This window comes from Lutjanus erythropterus, chromosome 6, assembly GCF_056507025.1.
Source record: "Lutjanus erythropterus isolate fLutEry1 chromosome 6, fLutEry1.hap2, whole genome shotgun sequence".
Lineage (NCBI taxonomy): Eukaryota > Metazoa > Chordata > Actinopteri > Lutjaniformes > Lutjanidae > Lutjanus > Lutjanus erythropterus.
In genome coordinates this window covers 21,564,700-21,588,416 of record NC_139322.1, presented here as the reverse complement: position 1 = coordinate 21,588,416, position 23,717 = coordinate 21,564,700, and the positions used below count along the sequence as shown (strand labels likewise).

The window sequence follows — 23,717 nt, the reverse complement described above, 5'->3', positions numbered from 1 at the left end:
TTTACAACTGGCTTTATAAGTACCCCTCAGCACTATAAAGCAACACTACAAACCCTCAGGACAGACACACACACACACACTCATACAGACAGACACAGATAGCGGACAGACATTTGGCCGTCTCGTGAAAAGAGGCTATTTTCCTAAATGGTTCAGCAGTAGAGGTAATGACTGCCTCAGGTTCTTTGGACACTACCACAACAAACTCCATCATCAGTTCATGCTGTTTTACACATGCACTCTCTCTCATACACTCAACAACACACACACACTATCATCACCCTCTTGCTGCTACCGTCTGCTGTGTGTGCCTGTGGGGTGAGTCGGGTATCTGCGTGCCTTTGACTCAACGTTACGCTCCCTCTCTGCCTCCCTCGTTTATGAGAACTATCATCTTTTGAAAATAGCTTTTTTTTTTTTTGTCTATAGCAGGGAACATGTCGCTGTCATCATACTCAAATGAAAGATAATCATGGAGAAATTTAAGTTGCACAGTCCCCATAAAATAAAGTTCTCCCTGCTTTATGACTTGCATCTTTTGTTCTGTGGAAAACACAAATATTACAGTGCAGAGGACTGATAGAGAGCGGAAACTTATGATGTCACAGTAAGGCTGACCTTTGACCTTTTGGATATAAAATGTCATCACTTCATCATTTTGTCCTATTAGATATTGGAGTGAAATTGTGTCATAACTAAGCACTAACTAATTTCTTTAGTTATGTCCAAAGATGTGGTTTGTGAGGTCACAGTGATTTTCCCTCCAGAATCTATGTAGTTCATCCTCCAGGTCCAAGTGGATCTTTGTACCAAATTTAAAGAAATTCCCTTAAAGAATTCTTGTCGCCTGACACAGACACATAACAGAGGCCAAGCTGACATCAGCATAGAAACAATTTTCCAGAGGCCAGGCTGACATTGTCACTGTTTTGTCCAACAGATGGTCCAAAATCCAAAGATAACAGTTCACAACATATAAGACAGCAGTTTCACAGAAAAACAGCACTGCAGAATCTCACGAATGGTGACCAGTTTTCAGCAACTGAAAAAACAAAACAACATGCTTTTCGCTTGTACCTGCACACACCCAGTTCAGACAGTGTGCACGCGGCTGCAAGCTACGGATCTACAGTGAAGTTTTAGGCTAAAAACCTGGTGTAAATGACGTCTTTCAAGTCAACTTGGCATGGATTTTAGAAGACTTGGATTACACCAGACGAGCAGTATGGAGGCATGTCATGTTTTTTGTTCATCTGTTTGTTTGGGTTGTGTTTTCAGTTTAAAAACAGTGTTCTGTGGACTCAAAAACTAAATCTGATCATGTGAGTAATGAAAGTGAGTAGTAGTTTCTTGTCCCTGCCCTGCTCCTTTACACTTTGGGCGGTCACCCATTGTGGTACATCCAGCTGATCTGACTACATGTACAAGATGCTGACTGCATTCATTGATCCTCTCAGGGTCTGCTGCTCTTTAATCCAAACTCCACATCTTCATTTTCCAATGACTACAACTGCATTTCTGTCATAGGTGATGTGCGCATTAGCAATAACCTGAAAAAATAACGGATTAAAGGCAAAAAGTAACAACATTTGAAAGAGCTACCGGCCACTGCATCTTCATGCGCCACCTTCTCTATATGCCTAGTCGACATATGTTGAAACTGTTTGTAAAGATGTAGCCTACATCCTTACAAACAGCGAAAACATTGCAGTTTGTTCAGATTTGCTATGGCAGAGGGAACAAAGCTCCTGCAAAACTGAGCTTTTTTTCTATTTTCAACTCCTGCATCTACAACCAGAAAGCAATGCTGGGACTGAGGGGGCGATTAGCGTCATTTGTTATTATGAGAGCAAGGCGTGTCACGGGGAACAGCACAGTTTGTTTTCTATAATGAGTCATTGATATTTGGTGTAGGTGTTGTCCTGTCTTGCTATGAAGGGCTCCAGTTTTGGTGATGATGGCTGGTTGAAGATGTAACTGCCTGCGGTCTGACGCTGAGGAAAAAATAGATACAGTAATAACTGTTGGCAAACAGCAGCATTTCAAACAGGCTAAAGGTGAAGGACCTGATGGAAGGTTTTCTGGGCCCTGACTAACAGTTTGACTTTCTCACACACACACACACACACACACACACACACAGAAGCACTTCTTTCTACTTCCAACTGTGATGCGCACGGTATGTTCTCATAGCAAGTTATTTCTCTCATTCACAGCTGGTCCTGGTGTCTATGAGTTTTGGTAATGCACTTCCATTTCACATTTCCATTCAAATGGCTTTACCCGTAAAACTACTGCAATCAGCCAGCTTATTTCAGCTGAGCCATGTGTGAGGTTGTGTGTGTGTGTGTGTGTGTGTGTGTGTGTGTGTGCAGGCTGTTTTGGGAAGTGAACACTGTAATCTAGGGCCTGGCCAATCATTTCCTTCACCATAGCAACACACCTGGCCACTGCATATCGTTGCATATCATTCTGTGCTCGCCTCAATTCGGCTATTGATTCATGTTTGTGTTCGTTACGCTTCCTTCCTGGTCTGATGTATAACAGCAGAAGACACAGTGGATGCCTCTGGCCTGGACGTCTTCAGATCTTTTTCAGAAATAAACAAGAAACTCTTATGCATGTGTGTGTATATTTTATGTGTGTGTGAGAACCCTTGCATTGAGAAGCAAAACCTCCGACAGGTGCATCTGCTGGAAATCCACAACAAAGCGTGCACTAGGAACAAACAGAGATAAGGACGGTGGAATAAAGGGAGGATGAGAGAGGAATGAGAGAATAACATTCTCTAAAGGTCTGAACGCTTAGCCTCACACTCCCAGCAAAATGTCAAAACGCTGCCTGTGAAGCCGATGTCGATAGAAACACACTTTTCAGCATTTGTGAGTGGGTGATGGTGTGTGTTTGTGTGTGCACGCGTGAGTGTTAATGTTTTTCTCAGCTGACACGTGTTAAGATATTAGCCCTTTGACCTATTCTGTCTCATAGCTGCTTTTGCAAATGTCAATCATGGGGCTTGAGAGTATGCAAGTGTGTCACTGTGAGTGTGATGAACTCTGTAATCTGAAATTGAATTTGACTACATGCATGTACAGTGTGTGTGTGTGTGTGTGTGTGTGTGTGTGTGTGTGTGTGTGTGTGTGTGTGTATCTATCAATATGCAGTTGTGAGATGGCCTGTGAGTTATAATTTCTCTCTCTATTATTTTTTTTTTCATATGTGTATATAAGAAAACCAAATGCCTTTAACAATCGAAAATGTGTAAAAATGACTAGGAATGTATCAATACCAAAAACTCAAGGTGCAGTAATACCATAATAAAAAGTCCACATTAAGATATTAATCACAATATTTTAAATCACAGACAATGTGAAAAAAATCTGCTATATTAAATAATATATCTGATGTGTCCAGCATTTTTTGTTCTTATAAAATTGTTTTTCCTTTTCATTTAAAGTGCTTCTGCTTTACTTCTAGGGCTGCTCATTGGCAAAAACCTGGCAATATGATATGCATCACAATACAGGGTTTACAATTCAATATCTTGTTATATACTGATATACTGTTATACTATAAACAAGGTGATATATTATCTTTTATCTAGTTTTAGGAAAACCATCATAATATTACATTACGTATGCATAAAATCAGAGTTAAAAAAGTTTACTTTTATGTGCAATCAGAACAGTGAAGATGTTAATGAAATAAAATAAAAGCAGCAGCCAGCAGTAATATTCAATATATTGTTACATCCCTAAAAATGACCGAACATTACAATATCATTATACATAACCAACATTATTAAATCTCTACTGCACTCTGCTGAACATTTAAATACTTGATTTTCACCTGTGGATAATCTATTCTGGCATATCATTCATGTAGTATAACATACCGTGCAGAAAGATAGGAGTTAAAGCTCTAGGGTAAAAATAACTTGCATAGGTAGCAGGGAGTTTTTCAATTGGAAAAACAGATTAGAGATAAGTAGGAACTACTCACTCCTGTGAATTTCAATTCCAGCATATCACCAGGACGAACACTCCAGGTGGTGTGTTTGTCTTTGTGTGTATGTTGCATTGCTGTGGGCGTACAGGGATGTGTGCGCTGCCTTTCCGTGTGTGTTTGTGTGTGACTCGCATATATTCAAATGAGCCTGCCATGTCTTTTTGTCAATAGGTGGTCCTGCCAAAGTGTATGATGCCGTTTAAAAAGAGAGAGGAAATGACTTTTTTTTCTCAAGTCATTCTGCCAAGGCTCGGGCTCGCTACGAGATGACAGCAATAATTAAACTGACACAGTCAGAGAGGCAGGCCCTGTTGTCTCCCTGAAATCACACACACACACAAGCTCATACACAGCATTCACAAGCCTTCACTGTAGCTGACAGGCTAAAAGCTCAACACACAGCGCTAACAAGACTCGCTGTGGTGACTGGATTAGATTTGTTAGCGCTGGAAGAAGAGTCTGGCATCTCTACCTGATTACAGATCCCTGATGTGTTTTCTGCTGGTCTCTGTCTTCACTACAGAGCTTTGATTTTCAGCACAAACCTGATTAGGCCCGACCAGACTGGTCTGCTCTGGGTCAGGCTCCATTTTCTTTTAATTCCCTCAGGCTCATTTTATTTGTCGATTTGTTCTTAGCTTAAATCAAACCGCAGGAAGCTGTGTGTTGTGTTAACAAGTTCACATCTAGCCCCCGTTGCTTTGCCAGAGCTCTCTGTGATCCTTTGGAGCTGTCATGTTGGCTGAGGTGATGCACATTAACACAGAAAACTAGAATTACCACTTCACAGTCGTACGTCTCTGTCAGCCAGTCATGTTGTAGTTTACATCCATGTCTGTCCAGACTCATAGACTTTGAGGAAATTAATAAAAGGTGTTAAAATGGAAGTTATCACTTTACTGACATGTATGATTATTGCGGAAAAGTACAGATGACTGACAGAAAGTGTTTTTGCAGAACATTCTGTCACAGTAAAGCTGACCTTTGACCTTTTGGATATGAAATGTAATCACTTTATTATTAAATCCTAGTGGACATTTGTGGGAAATCAATAATTTGTAATAAATGTATGAATTCTTGAGTTTGGCCAAAAACATATTTTGAGATCACAGTAACCTTGTGACCTTTGACCACCAACTCCACTCCTGTAAATGTTCCTGAGTTATCCCATTTTACCTTTGACTTTTAACCTAAGAATGGGATCACAATCACCTTGACCTTTGACCACCAAAATTTACCAAGTTCATTGGCAAGTCCAAGTGGACACTTGTGCCAAATTTGAAGAAATTCCTTATTGAGATTTTGCATTTACAGGAACGAAATAGATGGACAGCCAACCCAAGAACATAATGCCTCCAGCCACAGCACACATAGACAATGTCGTCTATGAAGAAAAAAGTAACATGAAGAGAATTCATTTTACCGAAACAGAAAGAAAAGCCTGAGGTATTGGAGAAATGTGTTAAAATTTATATCAGCAATGACATCAGTGTGTTTTGTTAGATTTGTGTTCATCCCTATTGTCCTTATCTTTGGTTCTGACTGGTTTAGAAACAACTTTTTTGAGCCTGAGGAACATCATTCTTTCCTAATGTCCCCCCAGTTCCCTTGTGTAAGTTGGAGCAATCTCTTCCCCCTCAATTAAGCACAATTTCCGTTCCTATTTCATCATTTTTCAACCCGCCCCCTTCCTCCCGCCCAGTCCATTTCTCTGACATTTGCACTCATCTACCCCCTTTCATTATCTGACATCCTGTGATTATGATTTGCCTGACAAAGGATTCAGCTTGTTTACACTTTCAAAAGTTCATAAACGATCCCCCTCATTTAGCTGTCAACTTGATTGGCTTATTGTTCTTGCGCTGTACTTGCTGTGTGGTGGGTTTCCTGACGGTTGAAGCCACTGACCTTAACAAATGCCTATCCATTATGAATGCACAACTAAAGCCGTGAAAGTTAGCAAAAGCTGTCATATATAGCTGAGCGATGCTAACAACCGCTGTCAGGGAAGCAGAGGAGGAGTGGACGGGGAGGGGCGGCGGGGTGTCACATACATTATTGACTGGTAGCGGAAGTCTTAGACTTTTTTTAAGCAGTACATTAAGCCTTGCCTCGGCACATTCCCTCCACTGTGGGGAGGGGAGGGCAGTGGCCTGAATCTGAATGTTCTCCCGAGGTAGCCAAGAACAAGACCGCATCAACTACAGTTCTAAATAGACTCACATAAAAAACATTCCCAGAGGTGCTGTGTGCTGATGGTTCAGCAAGCATATGTACTTTTGGTTCAAACTTAACTTTTCTTTCCTTTTACGTTTCCTTTTTCCATATAGTCATTTTCTGGAGTTATAATTTGTTGAGAACATCTGAACATGTTGTCCTGAAAATAGCAGAGCAGCTATTTAATAAACAGCTTACCAACAGTAACCCAAATTAATTGAGATCAGCTCCATTTATCAGCTCTGTGCTCATGTGTAGCTTTAAGACTTTTTCGCACTTCTAAATTTGTACCTTTAAAATGTCTATATGTGGGACAAATAAAGTATACACACTATTTGTGTTTGCTTGGGGTGTATTTGATTTCTTTTTTTGTAACGCACACAAACTGCACAACCCTCATAGGTTTACAAGTGCAGTTTCTGTGAGAAAACATTTCATTACAAAATTAATTTAAAAGTATTTTGCCTTCTCTTCCAAGCTTGGTTAAAAAAAAAGGTCTACTACAAAAAAGGCTCCCTTCTAAAAGCAAGTTTTTTCAAAATCATCCAGTCACAAGAAATCATCATAAATGGACATCCTAGTAAACATAGACAGAACAGCAAAACAAATAAAATGAACGTCATTAACATCACAAAACAAAGTCTGTCCTCCTCTGGAGTGGCATTAAATGTGCCAGTTTCCACGGCTAATGGTACGGTTTCCGAACTTAACTGTGCACATAGCGGTTTTTGTCTTTGTTTAAATTGTCTCCTTATCTCCAGAATGTCACACCTGGAAAATGAATGATAAGTAGTTCAAATAAAATAAGGATTTCAACTCATTGGGCCAGTGATAACCATGCAAAATGTCCCAATCAGATATCTTTTTAGTGAGTCTCTGATCAAACATCTTCACAAGTCTATTCGAAAGCTAAGGCATTTTACATTTATGTCTGATATCTGGAGAGTCCCATCCCAAATCTGTGCTAATGGCTAAAACCGAAGTAAATTTCTGGAATTTCTGGATGTACTGTGGTAAACTAAAGCAATTGAATAACTTCACGTTTCCTTGTTCGTAAGAGTAAATGCTAACTAAGCTTTGGCCTACCACATAAGGGCAGGTCCTACGGGTCTTGGTCCTGCCAGAGGCCTGATCCATCGAGATCTGAGCTGGACTGAGCGGGATTGGCTTGGGTCAGCCCATCAATAGCACTGGGGACAGCAATTAATATTGTCAAACCAACCAGGGAAGAGTTGCAGCATCAACAAAATGGAAAAGTGCTCTGTGACACTTTGCTTCCTCTGTTTTGCACATTTAGATTGGGCACAAGCCAAGTAGACAGAGCATGGTGGAGAGACACCAAGGGAAAGTAAAAGATAGAGGGAGGAGAGTTTTGAGACATCAAGTCCCAATAATCAATACTTGACAAGTTCTCAGCAGTTCTGCTGACTGAAAGGGAATATGAAGGGAATATGAAGTGCTTAACCCAGCCCTGCCATCCCTCTCTGCTCTGCCTCGTATTGTCTTTTTCTTCACACTTTCTTCACTTTAATTTCACTGAAAGTGAACTTCTGACTAATCTTTTTTTCTTGACATTTACCTTTCCCATCCCTGCTGCCTACATCCCCATTTCATCACTCAAGGAAACAATTCCATCTCTTTGATTTCTTGGTGACAGAAAAACAACCAGAGAAAAGGACAAGGAAGAGACTGCTGCTGCCCTGACATCTACTGGCTGGCTCTGCCTTGTCATTAGTAGCCATCACTCTTAGCAGACATTCACACACTCACAGACACAGACACACACACACACACACACACACACATGGACTGACAGCCAGACAGACAGACGTGGCAATGATCTGAGACTGAGGACAGCTAACGAAATGAGGGAAATGAGGAGAGCAGAGCTGTGAGCTCAGCATGACTGTGTGGTATATCAGTGAGGAGGGCAGACAGGAGGTAAGGGCAGGGCGAGACTGCGGGAATGGGTGGCACCATTATAACCCCGAACAAAACTATACACCAAAAAAAATGGGAAATGTCTAGAGTTCAGCTAGCATAAATTATATGACCGTGATGACTAATCAACAAATTTGTTGCTCCTTTTTTCTCTTTTTTAGGGGAGACAAAACTGTTGACAAATAAAGCTATAGCGAAAGTTTAGTATGGAAGACATTTGTATGTTTGGGCCTGTAGTTTATTCTTCTTACCACCCTGCCTGTTACTACTCTCATGCATGCTCAATCATAAATTCGCTACTATCATTGTCTGGGGCTGTCAATTGATCCATCAGCTGATCACTTCTTTCCAATACCACAGTGACAGACCTTAACTGTTAGTCTGTCTTACTGCTGTCTTTTTAAATATGTTTGTCTCTCTACCTTTAGCTGTTCATGCTGCTGGCATGCACACTCCTCCACCTCCCCGTCACTGTCCAGTCTTTGCAGATTCATCAGCTTCATAATTTCATCAGGCTATCAGTCCCGGCAGAGTCATCTGCTACCACCACCACAAGTGTATGGACTCTATGAGGGGATTTATCTTGCTGCTGCTCAGGGCAGACGGCCCTCAATTACAAAATCTCCCCGTTGAGTCTGCACTAAACACCAAAGACTTTCTGTCAAGATTAATTATAACGTTAAATAAACATTTACCTTTATTTCATTCACTTGTTTTGGACTGAAATGACATCTGTGTGTTTCTATCCACACATTCTATGCACATTTAAAACTTGAGTAAAGGGTCAGAAATTTAAAAAACAAAAAGTCAGAAACAGAATGAAATGCACATGCACACCTTCAGTTTCTTGTAGGCAAGTGTATAGGAGATAAATCCATGGGCAAGACAAGAGAGACCTCCAGCACACTGTCCTTTACTTGTAATAAACTTTATTGTATCTTTAATAAAGTTTATTGCAAGTAAAGGACAGTGTACGAGAGCTTTCTCTTCTCTTGAAAATAAAAAGTTGAAATATTGCAAAAGTTTTAAGGCTTGACTGAGGTGTGATGTAACAATAAAAAAAACAAAGTGCAATGAAAAGACAACCAGAGAGAAGGAGAAGGAAGAGTCACACTTAGGGAATAAATCATGATGCATGAAACATGGACTTCAGTTTCTTGCCAGCCAATTAGAGAATTAGCACCACTGTTAAAGTCCATCTAAAACTATTCACATAACAGCAGTGGATGGAAATGCACAGAAACTGACATTTTCCTCACAATTTCATTTTCACTGATCTTCTGGAACTTTATATGAGTTTTGCATTACATTTGGATGAAAACTTGGGTCCTTTTTTTGTAGTTCGGTCCATAATTGGAGGTGAGACACCGGAGGTGAAATCAAAATTGAGCACACCCAAAATGTGGAAAATTGGCAAGCATGGTGGACTGAAACTGAAGGTTAGTCTTTAAACTGTGATGAGTTCTTGGTGTAAAAAGAACCGATTCATCTTCATTCTATCCACATTTCTCTCTCTTTGTTCCAAATAATCTTGAGGGTTTGATTGTCTGATTGCAGGTACCTCTTGCTCTGTCAGACTTCTTTTTAGCATTGTTGTCATGCGCTCAGCAATTAAATTGCAATATTATCATTACCGACAGAAATTACAGCCAAAAACCATGAAAATAAGACCTAAGTTGTAATAAACAGAATTACTCTTCAAATGTTCTTAATTCAAATCATTTCCTGCAGAGGACCATTTGCAGCACATTGTCGCAATTCTGAATTTCTGTTTAAAATTCACTGTGCAATGTCAGCAAATGAAAATTAAAGTTCATAGGAGGTTTTTCGCTGGCAGAGAAATTTCATTTAAAGTCCTGTGTGTGCCTTTTATTTTTAACATACACCCATGCAGACTTCCCCTGCTCTACACTGGTAATCATGTTGAGGACTACAGAGGCGTAGCTGCCACAGGTAAATGATATCAGCAGGTACAGAGCATGCAGAGACCGAATGCCATTACAGGAGAAACAGCCCTAGCAGCAAGGCATCCACTCTGCTTTGAAGTGCATTTGTCACATGAAACACAGCCGTGCTTGACTTCAAAGAGGGCATTACAATAGCTCCACGCCTTTCAACTTTGATAACAACATGTTCACTGTTTCTTTAACCGTCTGCTGTCGCCACCATTTCCAGCCAGCAGACAAGTGTTTTTTTTTTTCAGAGGAGATAGAAAGGGGAGACGAGAGGAGAGGAGCTGCTGTCTGCTAGACAGTGATAATATCCCACCAACTCAGGAACTGATGAAGGTAATAGCAATTAAAAAGTAACAATGGCGAGCTAATATGCTGGCTGAGCCCAGGAATAAACACACAAATACACATACGTGCCTGTGAATTTAGTACACAAACACGCACACGCACACACACACACACACACACACACACAAGCTACAAACAAGGACACACACAAAAACAATGTCCTTCACAAGTGCATGTTTACTTTGAAATATTGTTTGATTGCCATTTTTATCTTATCTATAATAGCGGAGTTGCAATTAAATTGGCTGAAGCAACTAAAAGACACAACTGCTGTTGCCCAAAGTTTCATTTTCTGTCAGACAGAGCGGAGGCTGTGCCTGCCACAGTAATGTGGAGACGGTAAGAGACAGAGGACAGAAACATGAACGCAATCAAACACCAATTCTAAATGCTATTTCTCTATTAAACACACACAGTTCCACACCCAAAACCTGCAGGAAGCTTAAGGAGCAATATGTAAAAAAAAAAATTGCATTCAAAAATGAGCACTGCAGTGCAAATAGTGAGTTGAATCACAATTTAATCACTATTTAATAAATGATCGACGGTTGAAGTGAGTTGTTTCCTCCACCTCCTTTGTCACAGACTCAGAGAAGCTCAGGTAGGCTGCAGGAACACAACAGGAGCACAAGACAAGCACAACATTGTAATTTGACAATAACAAGTCACAGCAAGTGTACACTGTAAGCTGTTTATAACTGTCAATTGTCTGTCAATGTAAAGCCTGTTATCCTGAAAACAAAAGCCCACTGCTCTAAAAATACACACTCTGCAGTTGGAGTTCAGTGACTGTCTGCCTTCCTGCCTGCCAGACTCCATTAGCATATTGCTCATGTAACCGTTATAAACATCTACTCCCTCTAATAGATTATTAATGGTTTTTTATGACGCATAATCAGACGCCTACTCATTCGGCATTAATTTGAAGTCTAATTAACATGGAATGGGCAAACAATCACAAGTTACAGACCAGAAGAGACATTTAAAAGGAGGACACTACGGCTGTAGTAGCAAATATTTCAACTTAGCATGTTTCCTTAACCTCTGATGAAATATCACAATGATCTAATGATTTATTACAATTAACATATTACAGAATTATCCATTCAATACTATGAATTTGGCTTACAAACACAGTTTCCACAATATATCATCTTCCTCTCTCCAAATTAAACCCATTATCTTAACACACAAACCTTCTCTCACCTAAATGCACTAAAAAAGAATGACATCAACCAGCGTACACACATATTTACAGGTGCACCCTTTTAAAGCAGCAGAGCTGCTGTCTCTCAGCAGGTGGTGGCAAGCGATAAAGAGGGGGAATCGACGTGGAGACAGTTAGATAAAACCACGCTGACGGACAGGGGAGAGCACCGGCACGGAAATTGAATCGCTGAAGCGCCACATATACTTTAGCAAAAAGCAGAGAGATGGGAAGAGGCGGAGTAGAGAGGGGAGAGACAGACAAAGGAGCGAGGGATGCTTAAGGGCAGCGGCAGGACTGCACACTGGGCCAGACAGATGAGAGTTTGGGTAATGAAAGGCAGAGAGAAATTGGAGAAAGATGGAGAAGAAGAGGGAAAAGAGACTCGTGGACACTTCCATTGTATGTTGGAGACTAACAATTCATCACAAGGCCAACTGTCAGCTCTGAAAATGAGAAAGGTGGAGGTGAAGAGGAATCATGATGGCAGCTGACGAGGGTTAAATTCTCCATGGATATAAGCGTGAGGCCTTTTTGTCACTCCTCCACTTTCCTCACATTTTTTTGTCCTATGACATTTATTCTGTCTGCTCTTCCCATGACTTTCATCAGTCTTTTGCTAAAGCACAATTCCATCAGTTCAGTGACCAGTGGCACGTCTCAACCTCTCATCAATCCCAGTAACTTTTACTCCACGTCAGGATTTTCTCTGGATGTTTCTGAGGTGGCAAAAGCTGAAGAACATGCGAGGTATGCACAATGGGCAAAGTGTGCTTAAGTGACAAAATCACAATTTGCAGTTTCACACTGTGCAATCTTTCTGTGCACATTTCTCTCTCCTAGCTGTTTATTGATGACAGAAAAGAAAAGAATGATGAAGAAAAAGAATTTTCCAATGTCATCAGTGGACAGGTACCAACAGGTGGGTCACAAAATACAGAATTTAAATAAAAAAAATATTAATAGAAAATAGAAGAAATGATAAAATCCAATAAAAAGATGTGTGTTATTCCTGTCCAGTGTAGAGGGCATGTTTGACATTGTGGATGGAAATGGATGTCCTACATGAGACCAACTTAATAAAATTTTTAAATCATCATTTTCACCAATATGGGGAAGTTAGCATGAAGGTATTGGCTTAAAAATGAGAGCCTTTGCATTTTTGTTGGAACTGTCAACAAAAAGTGGTAGCGAATGATACAGAGTTGGTCTGCCTCGATATATGTATACATATTTCAATTAAATGTACTTAAAACAGATTTAATTACTTTAAATTGTTGTGTAATCTGTATTTTGCTGGCCTGAAAAAAAGATGTAATTTGTAACAATATACTTTAACAGCTTGTATTTGTGTTTTTTAAATGCCTAAAATTCATTATTTATTGTGTTATTTCATTCATTAACTAGGTTTAGATTGATGAAAAAAGAACTATATAACAGTGAGCCCTTGGCTAAATGCAAGCGAATTATGTGACTTGTCCTGTCAAGTCAAGTAATGCGTTCATTGTAAATTATCATATTTCATTCGTGTTCCTCAAGGAAAGAAGCTGCTTTGGTGTTTGTTGCAAATTTCCTTGAAGATAAACTACCCAGCATGCACTCCTGAATGTGCAGCCTTCCACCTTTAAAATATCCTGCTTGGTCACTTCAGATCTATGAGGTAAATCAGCAGAGCTCATCTTTTCAACGTTGGGAGGTTAAAGGTGCAACATGTAAGAGTTTCTAGAACATTTATATTCCAAACAAATAAGGGGCAGCACATTGTCAGAGTAACCACTTACTGCCACTAACTGTAGTTATTGTTACCAAGTAGACTCAGCAGCCTCCCGGTGAACTTGACCAGGACAGGACTGAGCACATCCTCCGAGACCAACAGAGGCCAGTCTGATGTCAGGGAACACAGGAGGTGTTTTGCTGCGGCAGGTTCAGGCAAGGACAGAAGAAGTGTGAAACAAGAGAGGAGGGGGACGGTGGTCATGATTCAGCTTCCACATCTTGGACATAATGTCAGAACTGTTATTTCTTCACATGCTGTTGATAATTTTGGTTCAATTTTGAATGCCACAAATCTCATAAATTATCAGTTTGTATGGACTAGGCTATATTTTTGTATTTCCAAATTACAAATACGTGTATTTTAATTAAATCCATTTGATTAAGAAGCATTTGCAATCTGTAACAACATATTTTTTGATGTATTTGTGCCCATCGCACACTGGCACACACAGTCCCCTGAGATGTAAAATTATCAGGCATCAAGCATCTGGGCAGGCCGCTTAAGAGAAGCTATTAGCTAACAGAGTCCTCGTATCTCCAGGGGTTTAATGCACTCTCAAGGAGATGGCGCACACAGATTACATACGTCTAATCTCACAACTCAATAAAAATGACTCTTGTCAACATGTAAGTTTATCAAACTGCTATAATTAAAAAAGGAGTTACATAAATTAAATGCAGTTAATGCTGGTTTGGAAAGGGTGCAGCTGTGGTTTAATCCAAGAACAATGTTCATTATTATTAGAAAACAGATTAAGTCCTCCATTTTCTATTAAAGGAGTTAAGAACATAACCAGTAACAATATTCAATTAGAACGTTGCTTTCATGCCAGAAATCATTGTATAAGACTAGGAGTCATATTTTTAAAATGCCAGATGACTCATATTAGCATGAAATACTTCATCTTTTCGATGTGCTCAGTGAAGACTGTCGAGCATGTGGACGAGTGGAGATGTGAACACTTCCAAAGTGGATGTAACAGTGTGAAACAGGCATGGTCACGCAATCTGAGCAGGCAAAGGTATCATACATAAGAATAATAACACAGGCACAAGCAAAGCTAAAGCATGGAAATGGTTTGTCACTATCTGTGCCCCTCTCTCTCCCTCCCTCGCACTCCTTTCAGCTTGTATCCTTGGACCAGACTCTCAGAGAGAAATCCAATTTCTGTTAACAGCACCATGTTGTCCTGATAGGATCTATCACCTGGAGCTAGAGCTGCAGCCAGAGAGGCAGTGCACCGTGGACACATCCTGAACTGCACCTGTTACAACACTGACAACACACACACACAGGGACACACAGGCACACATATCCACAGACATACAGACATGCTCACACACAGATATGGGCAAGTGCGTTCAAACTGTAAAGGCACAGATGTACCTACAACAGTGGTGAATGAAGCATTCAGATCTTTTATTTAAGAAAAAATAGTCTGCTTTCACGACTTTAAGCGAAAGTACACAAGTATTAATGCAAAATGTATTTAGGATTTAGTGACATCTAGCGGTAAACTTGCAGACTGCAAATGTGTCATCTCATCCTCCCCTTCCAAGAGTGTGAGAGAACCTATGGTGGCCACGAAACATGACAGACCCTATCTAGAGCCAGTGTTTGGTTTGTCCATTCTGGGCAACTGTAGAAAGACTGGAGGGGGACCTGGATCTTCTCAAGATATGAATGGCTCAGTCTAAAATACAGTGTTAAAGTGTTACTTAATTTAAATATAAAAATGCATATTTAATGAGTAGATCATGTGTTTATCTGATCAGTCTGATAAATGTGCAAGGTATCAAAATAAATAACAGTACTGGAATAGTGAAATAGTAGTAGTAGTAATAATAGAGTAAAAAGTATATTTCCACTTAAAATGTATCAAGACAAAGTATTAAATACCTAAAATACTTAAAGAACCAGTGTGTAGGATTTAGTGGTAGCTAGCAATGAACTTGCAGATTACGACCAACTTGCCTCACCCTCCCCTTCCAAAGGTGTAGGATAAACCACAGTGGCCACAAAACATGTGAAAAGTGTAAAAGGGCCTTTCTTGAGTTACTGCTTGTTCATTTGGGGCTATTGTAGAAACATGGTGTCCTCCTGGGAAGAAATAAGAAATAAACGATTCATTCTGAAGTCACAAAAACACAACAATTCTTATTTTCAGCTAATTCGACACTAAAGAAAACATACTTATGGATATTAGATCCCATTACTACCATGTTCTGCCAATAGATCCCCAAAATCTTACACACTGGACCCTAATGAGCAGATCATATGATTTGCTTAATATTTCAAAGTCCAAGGTATGGACCATAGCTGCAAAATAAATGCACAGGAGTTAAAAAGTAAGAAAAAATAAGTAACAAAATTTTCATCTTAAATGTATTAAGTACCTAAAACACCGTATGTGAGTTCCCTCTAGTGGTAGTGAAAAAAATGTCAGAAATATTTTTCAAAAGTAAAATAAATTAATTTAAAAACGTATAATACTATCAAAATACTACAAAACCTGGAATGCGAATACATAAAATCTCAGATCTCTTTAATGTTTCAATATAAGCCTGCTACATAAGTTCAAACATGCATGTAGCATGGATATACGTCAGCCAACAGGTAGTTACCATGGACAGACACTGAGCGGAGGCAAAATGAAGAGAAAGAAAATTAATACTTCAAAAACACTGCAATTGTAGCTCCAAATGAGAATTATTATGAAGAGGAGTGCAGATCAGGAGGACAATATTTCCAGCAGCCATGTTGAAAATAAAGTGGATGACAAGTGAACCAAAAACAACTACTAATGACAATTCAAGTAGTGCCACAGAAGAGTCCACGAAACCTGCTACCACCAAACGAAGAAAAATAGTAAGGTGGTACTTGGAGATCTCAGTATTTTCTGAGGTGATGCGTGATGTAAAAAGTTTTGAGAAACACTGCTTCTCAGCATAGTAAAGACATTCTATCCAGTCCACTTATTAAGACAAAAGATGCCCCATATGCAGAGACATTCATGCAAAATTTGAACAAAACAAATGATAAATTCATAAATTTAACCCATTAATAATTTTAGTTCTTGTCTACAGAGCTTTGTCCTTCTTCCAGTACATACTGATGTTTGGTCTGAGCAGATCAATAAAGTGGCAGCGACACTGATGGGTGGATCACAGCCTCTATGTGTCTGTCACCTCACCCACAGCACCCGCTCCTTCACATGTCTCTCTCACACATGCACACAGCAAACGCAAGATGTGTTTGGTTTCACTGAGGCAATATGACACTACAGCACCTCTTCAGACATCCAATCGGGTCGGTGAGAGTGATCAGAAATAAATACTTCACTTTTACTTTTAGTAATAGACGGGCCAGTACAACTGAAAATCACTTCTATCTGTGTGTGTATCTAATTATGTCTATTTTGTCATTATTTATGTGCTACAGTAGCTTGTATATAAACATAATTGTTTTAATAGATCTAATTTCCTTGTTCCTTTATAGTAGTTATTTTGTATTTGCATTTCTGTTGAATTCAAAGGAAGGTTTAGGTTTTGTGTGATGGATGAAGAGTTATGTAGAAAACAAGTACCTTCATCGCCTGGGCTTTCTTGTGAAACATCTCCTCCATGTCCTCTGCCAGCCTCTTTACCAGCCGGAGCCCATCGATCTCCTCCACTTGCACTGCTCGCTCAAACTCCTTGTATTTCTGAAAGAAAAGCACAAATTCATGTTATCAAGTTACAGTTAAATCACTACACAATGTGTTTTCATTCCAATACACTGATTCTGAAAATCGTTTTCCTTTGCAATACATGTAATAGTGTATAACCTGTATGTCCCAGTGGGAGTTTGTGCCAATGTTCAGTATCCAATCTAGACTAATATACTCAGCATTGTTTTTCTCATATAAAGCAAGATGATGGGAAAATGGGAAGGTAATCCTATGTTCGAACTGCTTGCAGACATGAGATTAACGTCTTAACATCAAAAACATTCAGATTTTGTAGGTATTTTTTTAGAGGCAAGTAAGCTATTAAAAGCAGATTCTACACCACAGCAAGTAAAAACAAGTCTTTTTTTTATTTCTATAAGCTACATTCACAAGCTGGTCTCAGGGGGCTCTTTGTGGTATATGACACAATTTATCCTTCCACAAGAAAAATTGGCAAAAAAAAAAAAAAAAAGAATTTAACAGTAAAAATCCTGTCCCAGGATGAACAGACATGAAATAAGTGGTATGTATACAGAGTAACCAGAAGTAGCTGCGGTAAAGTTACAAGATAGAGCAGAGTTTCCCAAACTAAGGGTTGCACATCATTTTCTGGCAGGCAGCACAGAATGAGAGGCGGGAAGCTTCTTTCAACAAGGGGCATTCAGTATAGGACATCAGAAGTCTAAACAAAACAGTAAAACACAGCAGGGGTCAAGAAATGTAACAGACACCTCACCAATGGTTACAACTTTAAACCAGAATAGAAATGGGAATTATGCTACCAACATAAACCACCATGTTCCAAACAGACACATTACAAACACTAACAGAAAGTAAGATTTGCATTTTGGAACTAAAACAGCTAACTTAACAAACTACTCGGGTCATCTCTAGGCGTGATAGGAAATGTGGGCCATTACAACAATATTTTAGTACAAAGCTTCATTTTACAAATGCAAAGTCCCTCATTCACCAATGCATTCTTTATGAATTGGTGGGTTGGACATCATTAACCACTCGCAGACAACAGCACTTGTACTCGTTTTAATGTAGCCTGGGTTTTGACAGTTTTGGGGAAAAGTGCATTTTCCTACTATGCATCAGGGACATGGAACAATATACAAAAAATCTAAAATTACAAACACTTATACGTACTGATGAATTCACAAGCATAATAAAAAAATATGGTAATGGAGACATGCTTGTGTTTCTTGACAGGCCACTATGAATTTTGTATGTTGCATTAGTTGCATTTTAATATGTTGTGATTTTGTATGGCTGCTACCTTGGGCAGGTCTCTCATAAAAGAGTTTTTGAATTTAATTGGGACTTCCTGATTAAATAATGGAAAAATAAAATAAATAAATTTTTGATCCACTCCCATTTGGCTTGTTAGTGACTGCATTACACTGTTATTACAAAATCAACACTTCCTGCATCTGTTTCAAATTAAAAGCCCACCAGTTTATCAGTGGAGAGTGCAAATTCATTAGCTTCGTCAGGTGGTGAGAAACTTAATATTACACTACACAAATTTGATTATTGCTGTGATGAACTTTTATAATAAAGTAAACACATCCATTAACAATTCATGAATTCATGGTTTGTTGCATTCTTTATCAGTAGTAGCGTTGGACTGATGGTCGATGCCACTGTCCATCGCCGGTGGCTGACAGTCATCATCCCTGAGCTCTCTACCATCATAACATCATGATTTCATTGTGATGTCTTCTTTATGAATTTCTTATTAAACCTGCACAGACCAGTGAACCCAAGGCACTATAAAGACATTCTTTTCTGCAGGCTGCTGTTAGTGTCTTTCATTCAGTCCTGTCGCTATTATATAGTATAGCTAGCTGTCTAACTTTATTTCAAGATTAACACAGCTAAGTTACAGACATGAGGTGCGGGCATTTTAAACTCAGCACAGGGATGTTATGTCGGAAGCTCCCCTGGCAGGGATGTGAGAGTTGATCTGCCTGCTCCCTTCACTGGAGAGTTTTCTCAGCTGAGTTGAGACAGCTGGAGGTAAGAGGCAATAGTGACTACAGTGGTGAGCTGGTGAGCAAGTTGGTTTTTCTGTTACGGGACCGTCAACCCCCCACCCGTCCAAAAAAATCATAATATCATCATACACCAATTTGGTAGTTATCACCCAACCCTAATCAGTAGTTTATGAATGTAAATGTTATGGTAATTCCTGGTGTATTTTTGTAACCTTAATTTTTTTCTTTTGGGTCTCGAGCTGAAAAAGTTCAGGAAGCTCTGATACAGACAAACATATTTACAATATACAATAATGACCGGACTAAGAATGCGTTATCAGTGGTCCAGACGTGGAATACTGCTCAGTAGGAGCTTCCACAAACTAATCTACATATAAACGAAACCAATCAGCTCAGCCGAGAGAATTATCAGCCACCTTCAAGTTTTACCGACCACACATTAAGCATCAATGACACACCGCTGCCCTCAGTATCTCCACTTCACTAAATCACATTATTCTGCTAGGAACCAATACTAGGGTGCTTAACTTAACCAGCGCCTTAACCAGGGACAGTGACATTAAGTCCTGCTAATTCCACACCCATACATGCCACACACACACACACACACACAGATATATATGCAGAGCTGGTCTAAGCAATTGGGGTATACTTGTACATCAAAAAAGAAAGAAGAAGAGGAAAAGAAAACCATTTTTGAAATCTGTGCAAAGCTGAAGGCGGTTGTGTTTCACTCTTGGGGGATTTAACAGAAGATTACCGCCATATCAAATAGCATGCCCCCTCTAATGTTATGCCAACCTGCTTAGACGCATGCTCTTAGCTGCTCCTGTGCAGCAACACACACGATGAGGAGCAGGGAGCAGGGCGATGGGGGGGGGATCACGGTAGGAGGAGGAACGGGGACAGCATCAGACACTCACTCAGGCAGCAGCTTTTGGATTTAGGCAGTCATCTGAAAAACTGCAGGACATCGCCAAACAGAGAGGAATATTTTTTTTTTTCATACCAAAACTTTTTATAGGGGTGAGTTTTTAAGGTGGAGCTGAAGAGGGTGAGCAAAATAATCGGTCCTTTGAGTGCACTAAGACAAGTAAGTTTATCATGCAAAAAAAAACAAAAGCCTTGGGTGAAAACAATCAAGCTTGAAAAGGGACACTGAGAGGAGACACTGAATTTGATCAATGATTGTTATCTTGTTAGAATTATGGGTACATTGCTTTCTCCACTTCCCATCCCAAGAGAAAGACAAAGCCAGACAGACAGACAAATAGACGAGAGAGGGAAGAGAAAGATAACAGGAAACCAAAAGAGAGACGGAGGGAGATAGAGAAGAGGGACTGTGATAGGGAGAGCAAACACTGTGTGGGTGCAAAGAGATTCAAGAGATGCAAAGACAGGCAGGATGAGGAAGAAAGAAAGGGAGGCTGGAGGGATGTTAAGGGTGAAAAGTGAAGAGGAATAGGATGATGGATGAACTGAGAGAGCAAAGAGAGATAATGCTGAAGTGGGAGGTCAGAGGGGTGTGTGAAATATTATCTGTATTTGTAGAGATGCAGGTGGGCATAAGTAGAGGGATCAGCTTCAAATCTCTAATTCACTTTAATATTTACAACATAAATAGTTAGCAGAGCAACTCAGACTATACAAGGTACACTCAGAAATAAAAATGCCAAAAAGAACCATAAATAATTCTTTGGCTTCTCCTCACAGGAGAACCCTTTTTGGTCCCTGCTGGAACCTTTTATAAAGTTTCCACTTGGAACCCTTTCAGACAGTTCTACCTAGAACCCACCATAAAGGGTTATATCTAGAACCATCTTGTTCCACCCAGAAACCCCAAAGAAAACTGAAAACCTGAACACCGTCTATGGTGTAGTGGTTCCACCTAGAACCCTCCCTGTCAGTTCTATCCAGGACCTTTCCACCTTCTATGGGTGCCAACACAAGCCCACCTAGGGGGCTCTACTAAGAACCATAAATTCCAAGAATTTTATGAAGAACACACTGGGAACTACTGGGAACATTTTTATAATCCAAGGGTTTTATCCAAAACACACTCAGAGGGGTTCTACTAAAACATTTATATACGCCAAGGTTTTTATCTAGAACTCATGCAGGGGGTTCTGGAGCCCTTTTATATTATGGTGCAAATAACCTTTGAGGATTGTTAAAATCCTTGAAGAACATTTTTTTCTAAAAAGGGATGAAAGGAGTTGTTAATGGAACCCTCAGTCTTATAAAGAACCCTTAACAAACCCTTTCTTCAAAAAGTGGTTATCCAGAAGCATGTGGTTCCTTCAGGAAGAACCCTTTTGGAGCCTTAATTTCTAAGAGTTTAATAGATTAAGGTCAAATACATTGATTACTACATCCATCATTACAACCAACCAATTATAAAGAGTGCAAAGGCCAGAGAGCCTGAAGGTACAACATCCCTGTGATGCCAGAATGATCATATGAGAGGGAAGTGCTTAAAAATGAATTAAAATAAGAGAGCTAAGGTAGGAGGGATTTTTTTGAGAGCAATTATGGTGATTAGAGGAAAGAAGGTCTGATTCATAAAGGTACTTTTTGAGGAGATTAGTGTCCGAGTTACAGTACAGGGGGTGAACCTCCTGTTCCGAATAAGAGAAAAAGTTCTTCCACCAGTGGGTATTCAAGAGAGAGATTTAAAGACAAGAGCAGCACGAATGGCGAAGCCAGTGAGGGTTGACTAAATTCAGGTTCATAAAAGGAAACACTCATGACTGTTTCATCTTTATCTCCATATCATAGCATCAACACTCTGTTCACAGCCATAACACTGAGCAGTCTGTGCATCTTTGAAAGGCTGCCGAAGTGGAGCCTTTGCTGCCAAATTCATTTGCATGTCATGATGGCAAAACAGTTTGGAGTATCAAAATTGTCTTCAAAAGCCCCGGTGTAGTCATCCAAAAATGCTTCTGTTTCACATATGGTTAAGATTGGATCAGACGCAAGAAGAGAAAGAAAGAAAGAAAGAAAGAAAGAAAGAAAGAAAGAAAGAAAGAAAGAAAGAAAGAAAAGAAAAGAAAGTTTGACATTTTCTCAAACAAACCTTGTCCCTCACCCAACATCATCGCTAATTAATTGCACCCTCAAGCAACATCTTCTGTGGCCAATCAAAGAGACTGGCTGATGATGACTCAGAAGCCAAATCACAGCGACCGTAACCGTACGAAAATCGGAGCAATAATCCCACTGGCTGACTGACAACTGCTGTATGTCAGCGCGACAGAAAATCCTGATTTTAAACCAATCCTGGTTCCTGGCTGGCAGTGGTGGGCTGTTAAAGCTGACAGGTCAGCGGCAGCTCAAACCCGAACTGGCTTGACCGCTTTCTTCAACTATTTTCTCTTCATCCTTTCTCCCCTCGCTGGTTCAGTAGAGCTTTGTCTCCTTCTCTCTAGTTTGTGAATCTCCTGCTTTACTCTTTCATCTTCTTCTCTACGGCACCCACTTCCTTTGCTAATTATAAAATGAATGGGCTGACTTCATGGACGCAGTTGAAGCTAAGAATTGTTCCCTCTTTTCTATTGAAACCAGTATATTTTTGTCCGCAGCTTCACTAAATCCTTGTCCATGAAACTGGCCCAGAACCGACAGACATTACTCATATCACTGAGGCATAAGGAAAACACTGAGTGCCTGCTGCCTGAAACGAAGTGTTTACGTGTTTGTGATCACGTTTGTCTGGTCAGTCAGAGGCTAAGAGGGTCGGGCTGACCACAGGCTGTCTGTAGCGCTATGTTCAGTCAGGCTGACCAGAGCAGATCCAGGCCTAATTAGCCTGAAGCTATCCTCTTCACATCACATCATCATCACAGGCAAGCCAACTGACATACATCCAGAACCACCATTTCCCAGGAGAGGCGAGAGGAGAGCTTCTACTACAGGCTTCAATGGCAAGTTTAACAGCAGGATAGTGGTGCAGTGATTAGTGATTAAGCAGACAACCAGAGGAGTCCAATTCAGGCCCCTGCATTAATAAGTATCTGCTCTGCTGAAGTGTCCTCAAGCCAGAGAGAGAAATATCCTCCCAGCTCCACGGTCGCTGAGCTGTATGTGGTCAAATCTGTGCCCAGACCTCTGCTGTGTCAGAAATATTGTGGCTGTTTAGAAGAAGCACTTAATGTCACATATTAGGTGCTTGATGTAGCCCAAGATTTTGCTCATGAAACACGATCAGCCCTCGTCACCTGAGAAGTACTTCACACGTCCTGGAATGTTTCTGCTTTGGAGGTGGTAGCTTGTCTTGCTCAGGCTGGAGCACATGCTTATGTCCACTAGCCTAGCTGCTGATGTCCTGCAGAGCTGAGCATGAAACGTTTCCTTTCACTTTTCCCGGAGGATTGTTACATTGGGTGGAAATGGCTCAGGTTTGTGCACCTGGATACTGGCCTGATTTACCAGACATGTATTGCTCATTTCACCGGGGAGATTTCTGCTAACCTAGAAAGTGGGCTGGGCTTCAGCTCAAAGTTTCCTCAGCCAAAGAAAAAGCTGTTCCATTTTTTTTTTACAACCCATT

At 40.1% G+C, this 23,717-nt stretch overlaps 1 protein-coding gene across 3 annotated transcripts in view; it reads right to left on the bottom strand.

Moving 5' to 3' along the window:
• Nucleotides 1–23,717, bottom strand: part of cacna2d3a (calcium channel, voltage-dependent, alpha 2/delta subunit 3a) — a 190,267-nt gene that overhangs the window by 121,155 nt on the left and 45,395 nt on the right. For all 3 annotated transcript variants that reach the window (XM_084721164.1, XM_084721162.1, XM_084721163.1), the window contains one exon: nucleotides 17,037–17,153. In XM_084721164.1, coding sequence (XP_084577290.1) covers nucleotides 17,037–17,153 — 117 coding nt within the window. The remainder of the gene's footprint in view (nucleotides 1–17,036; nucleotides 17,154–23,717) is intronic.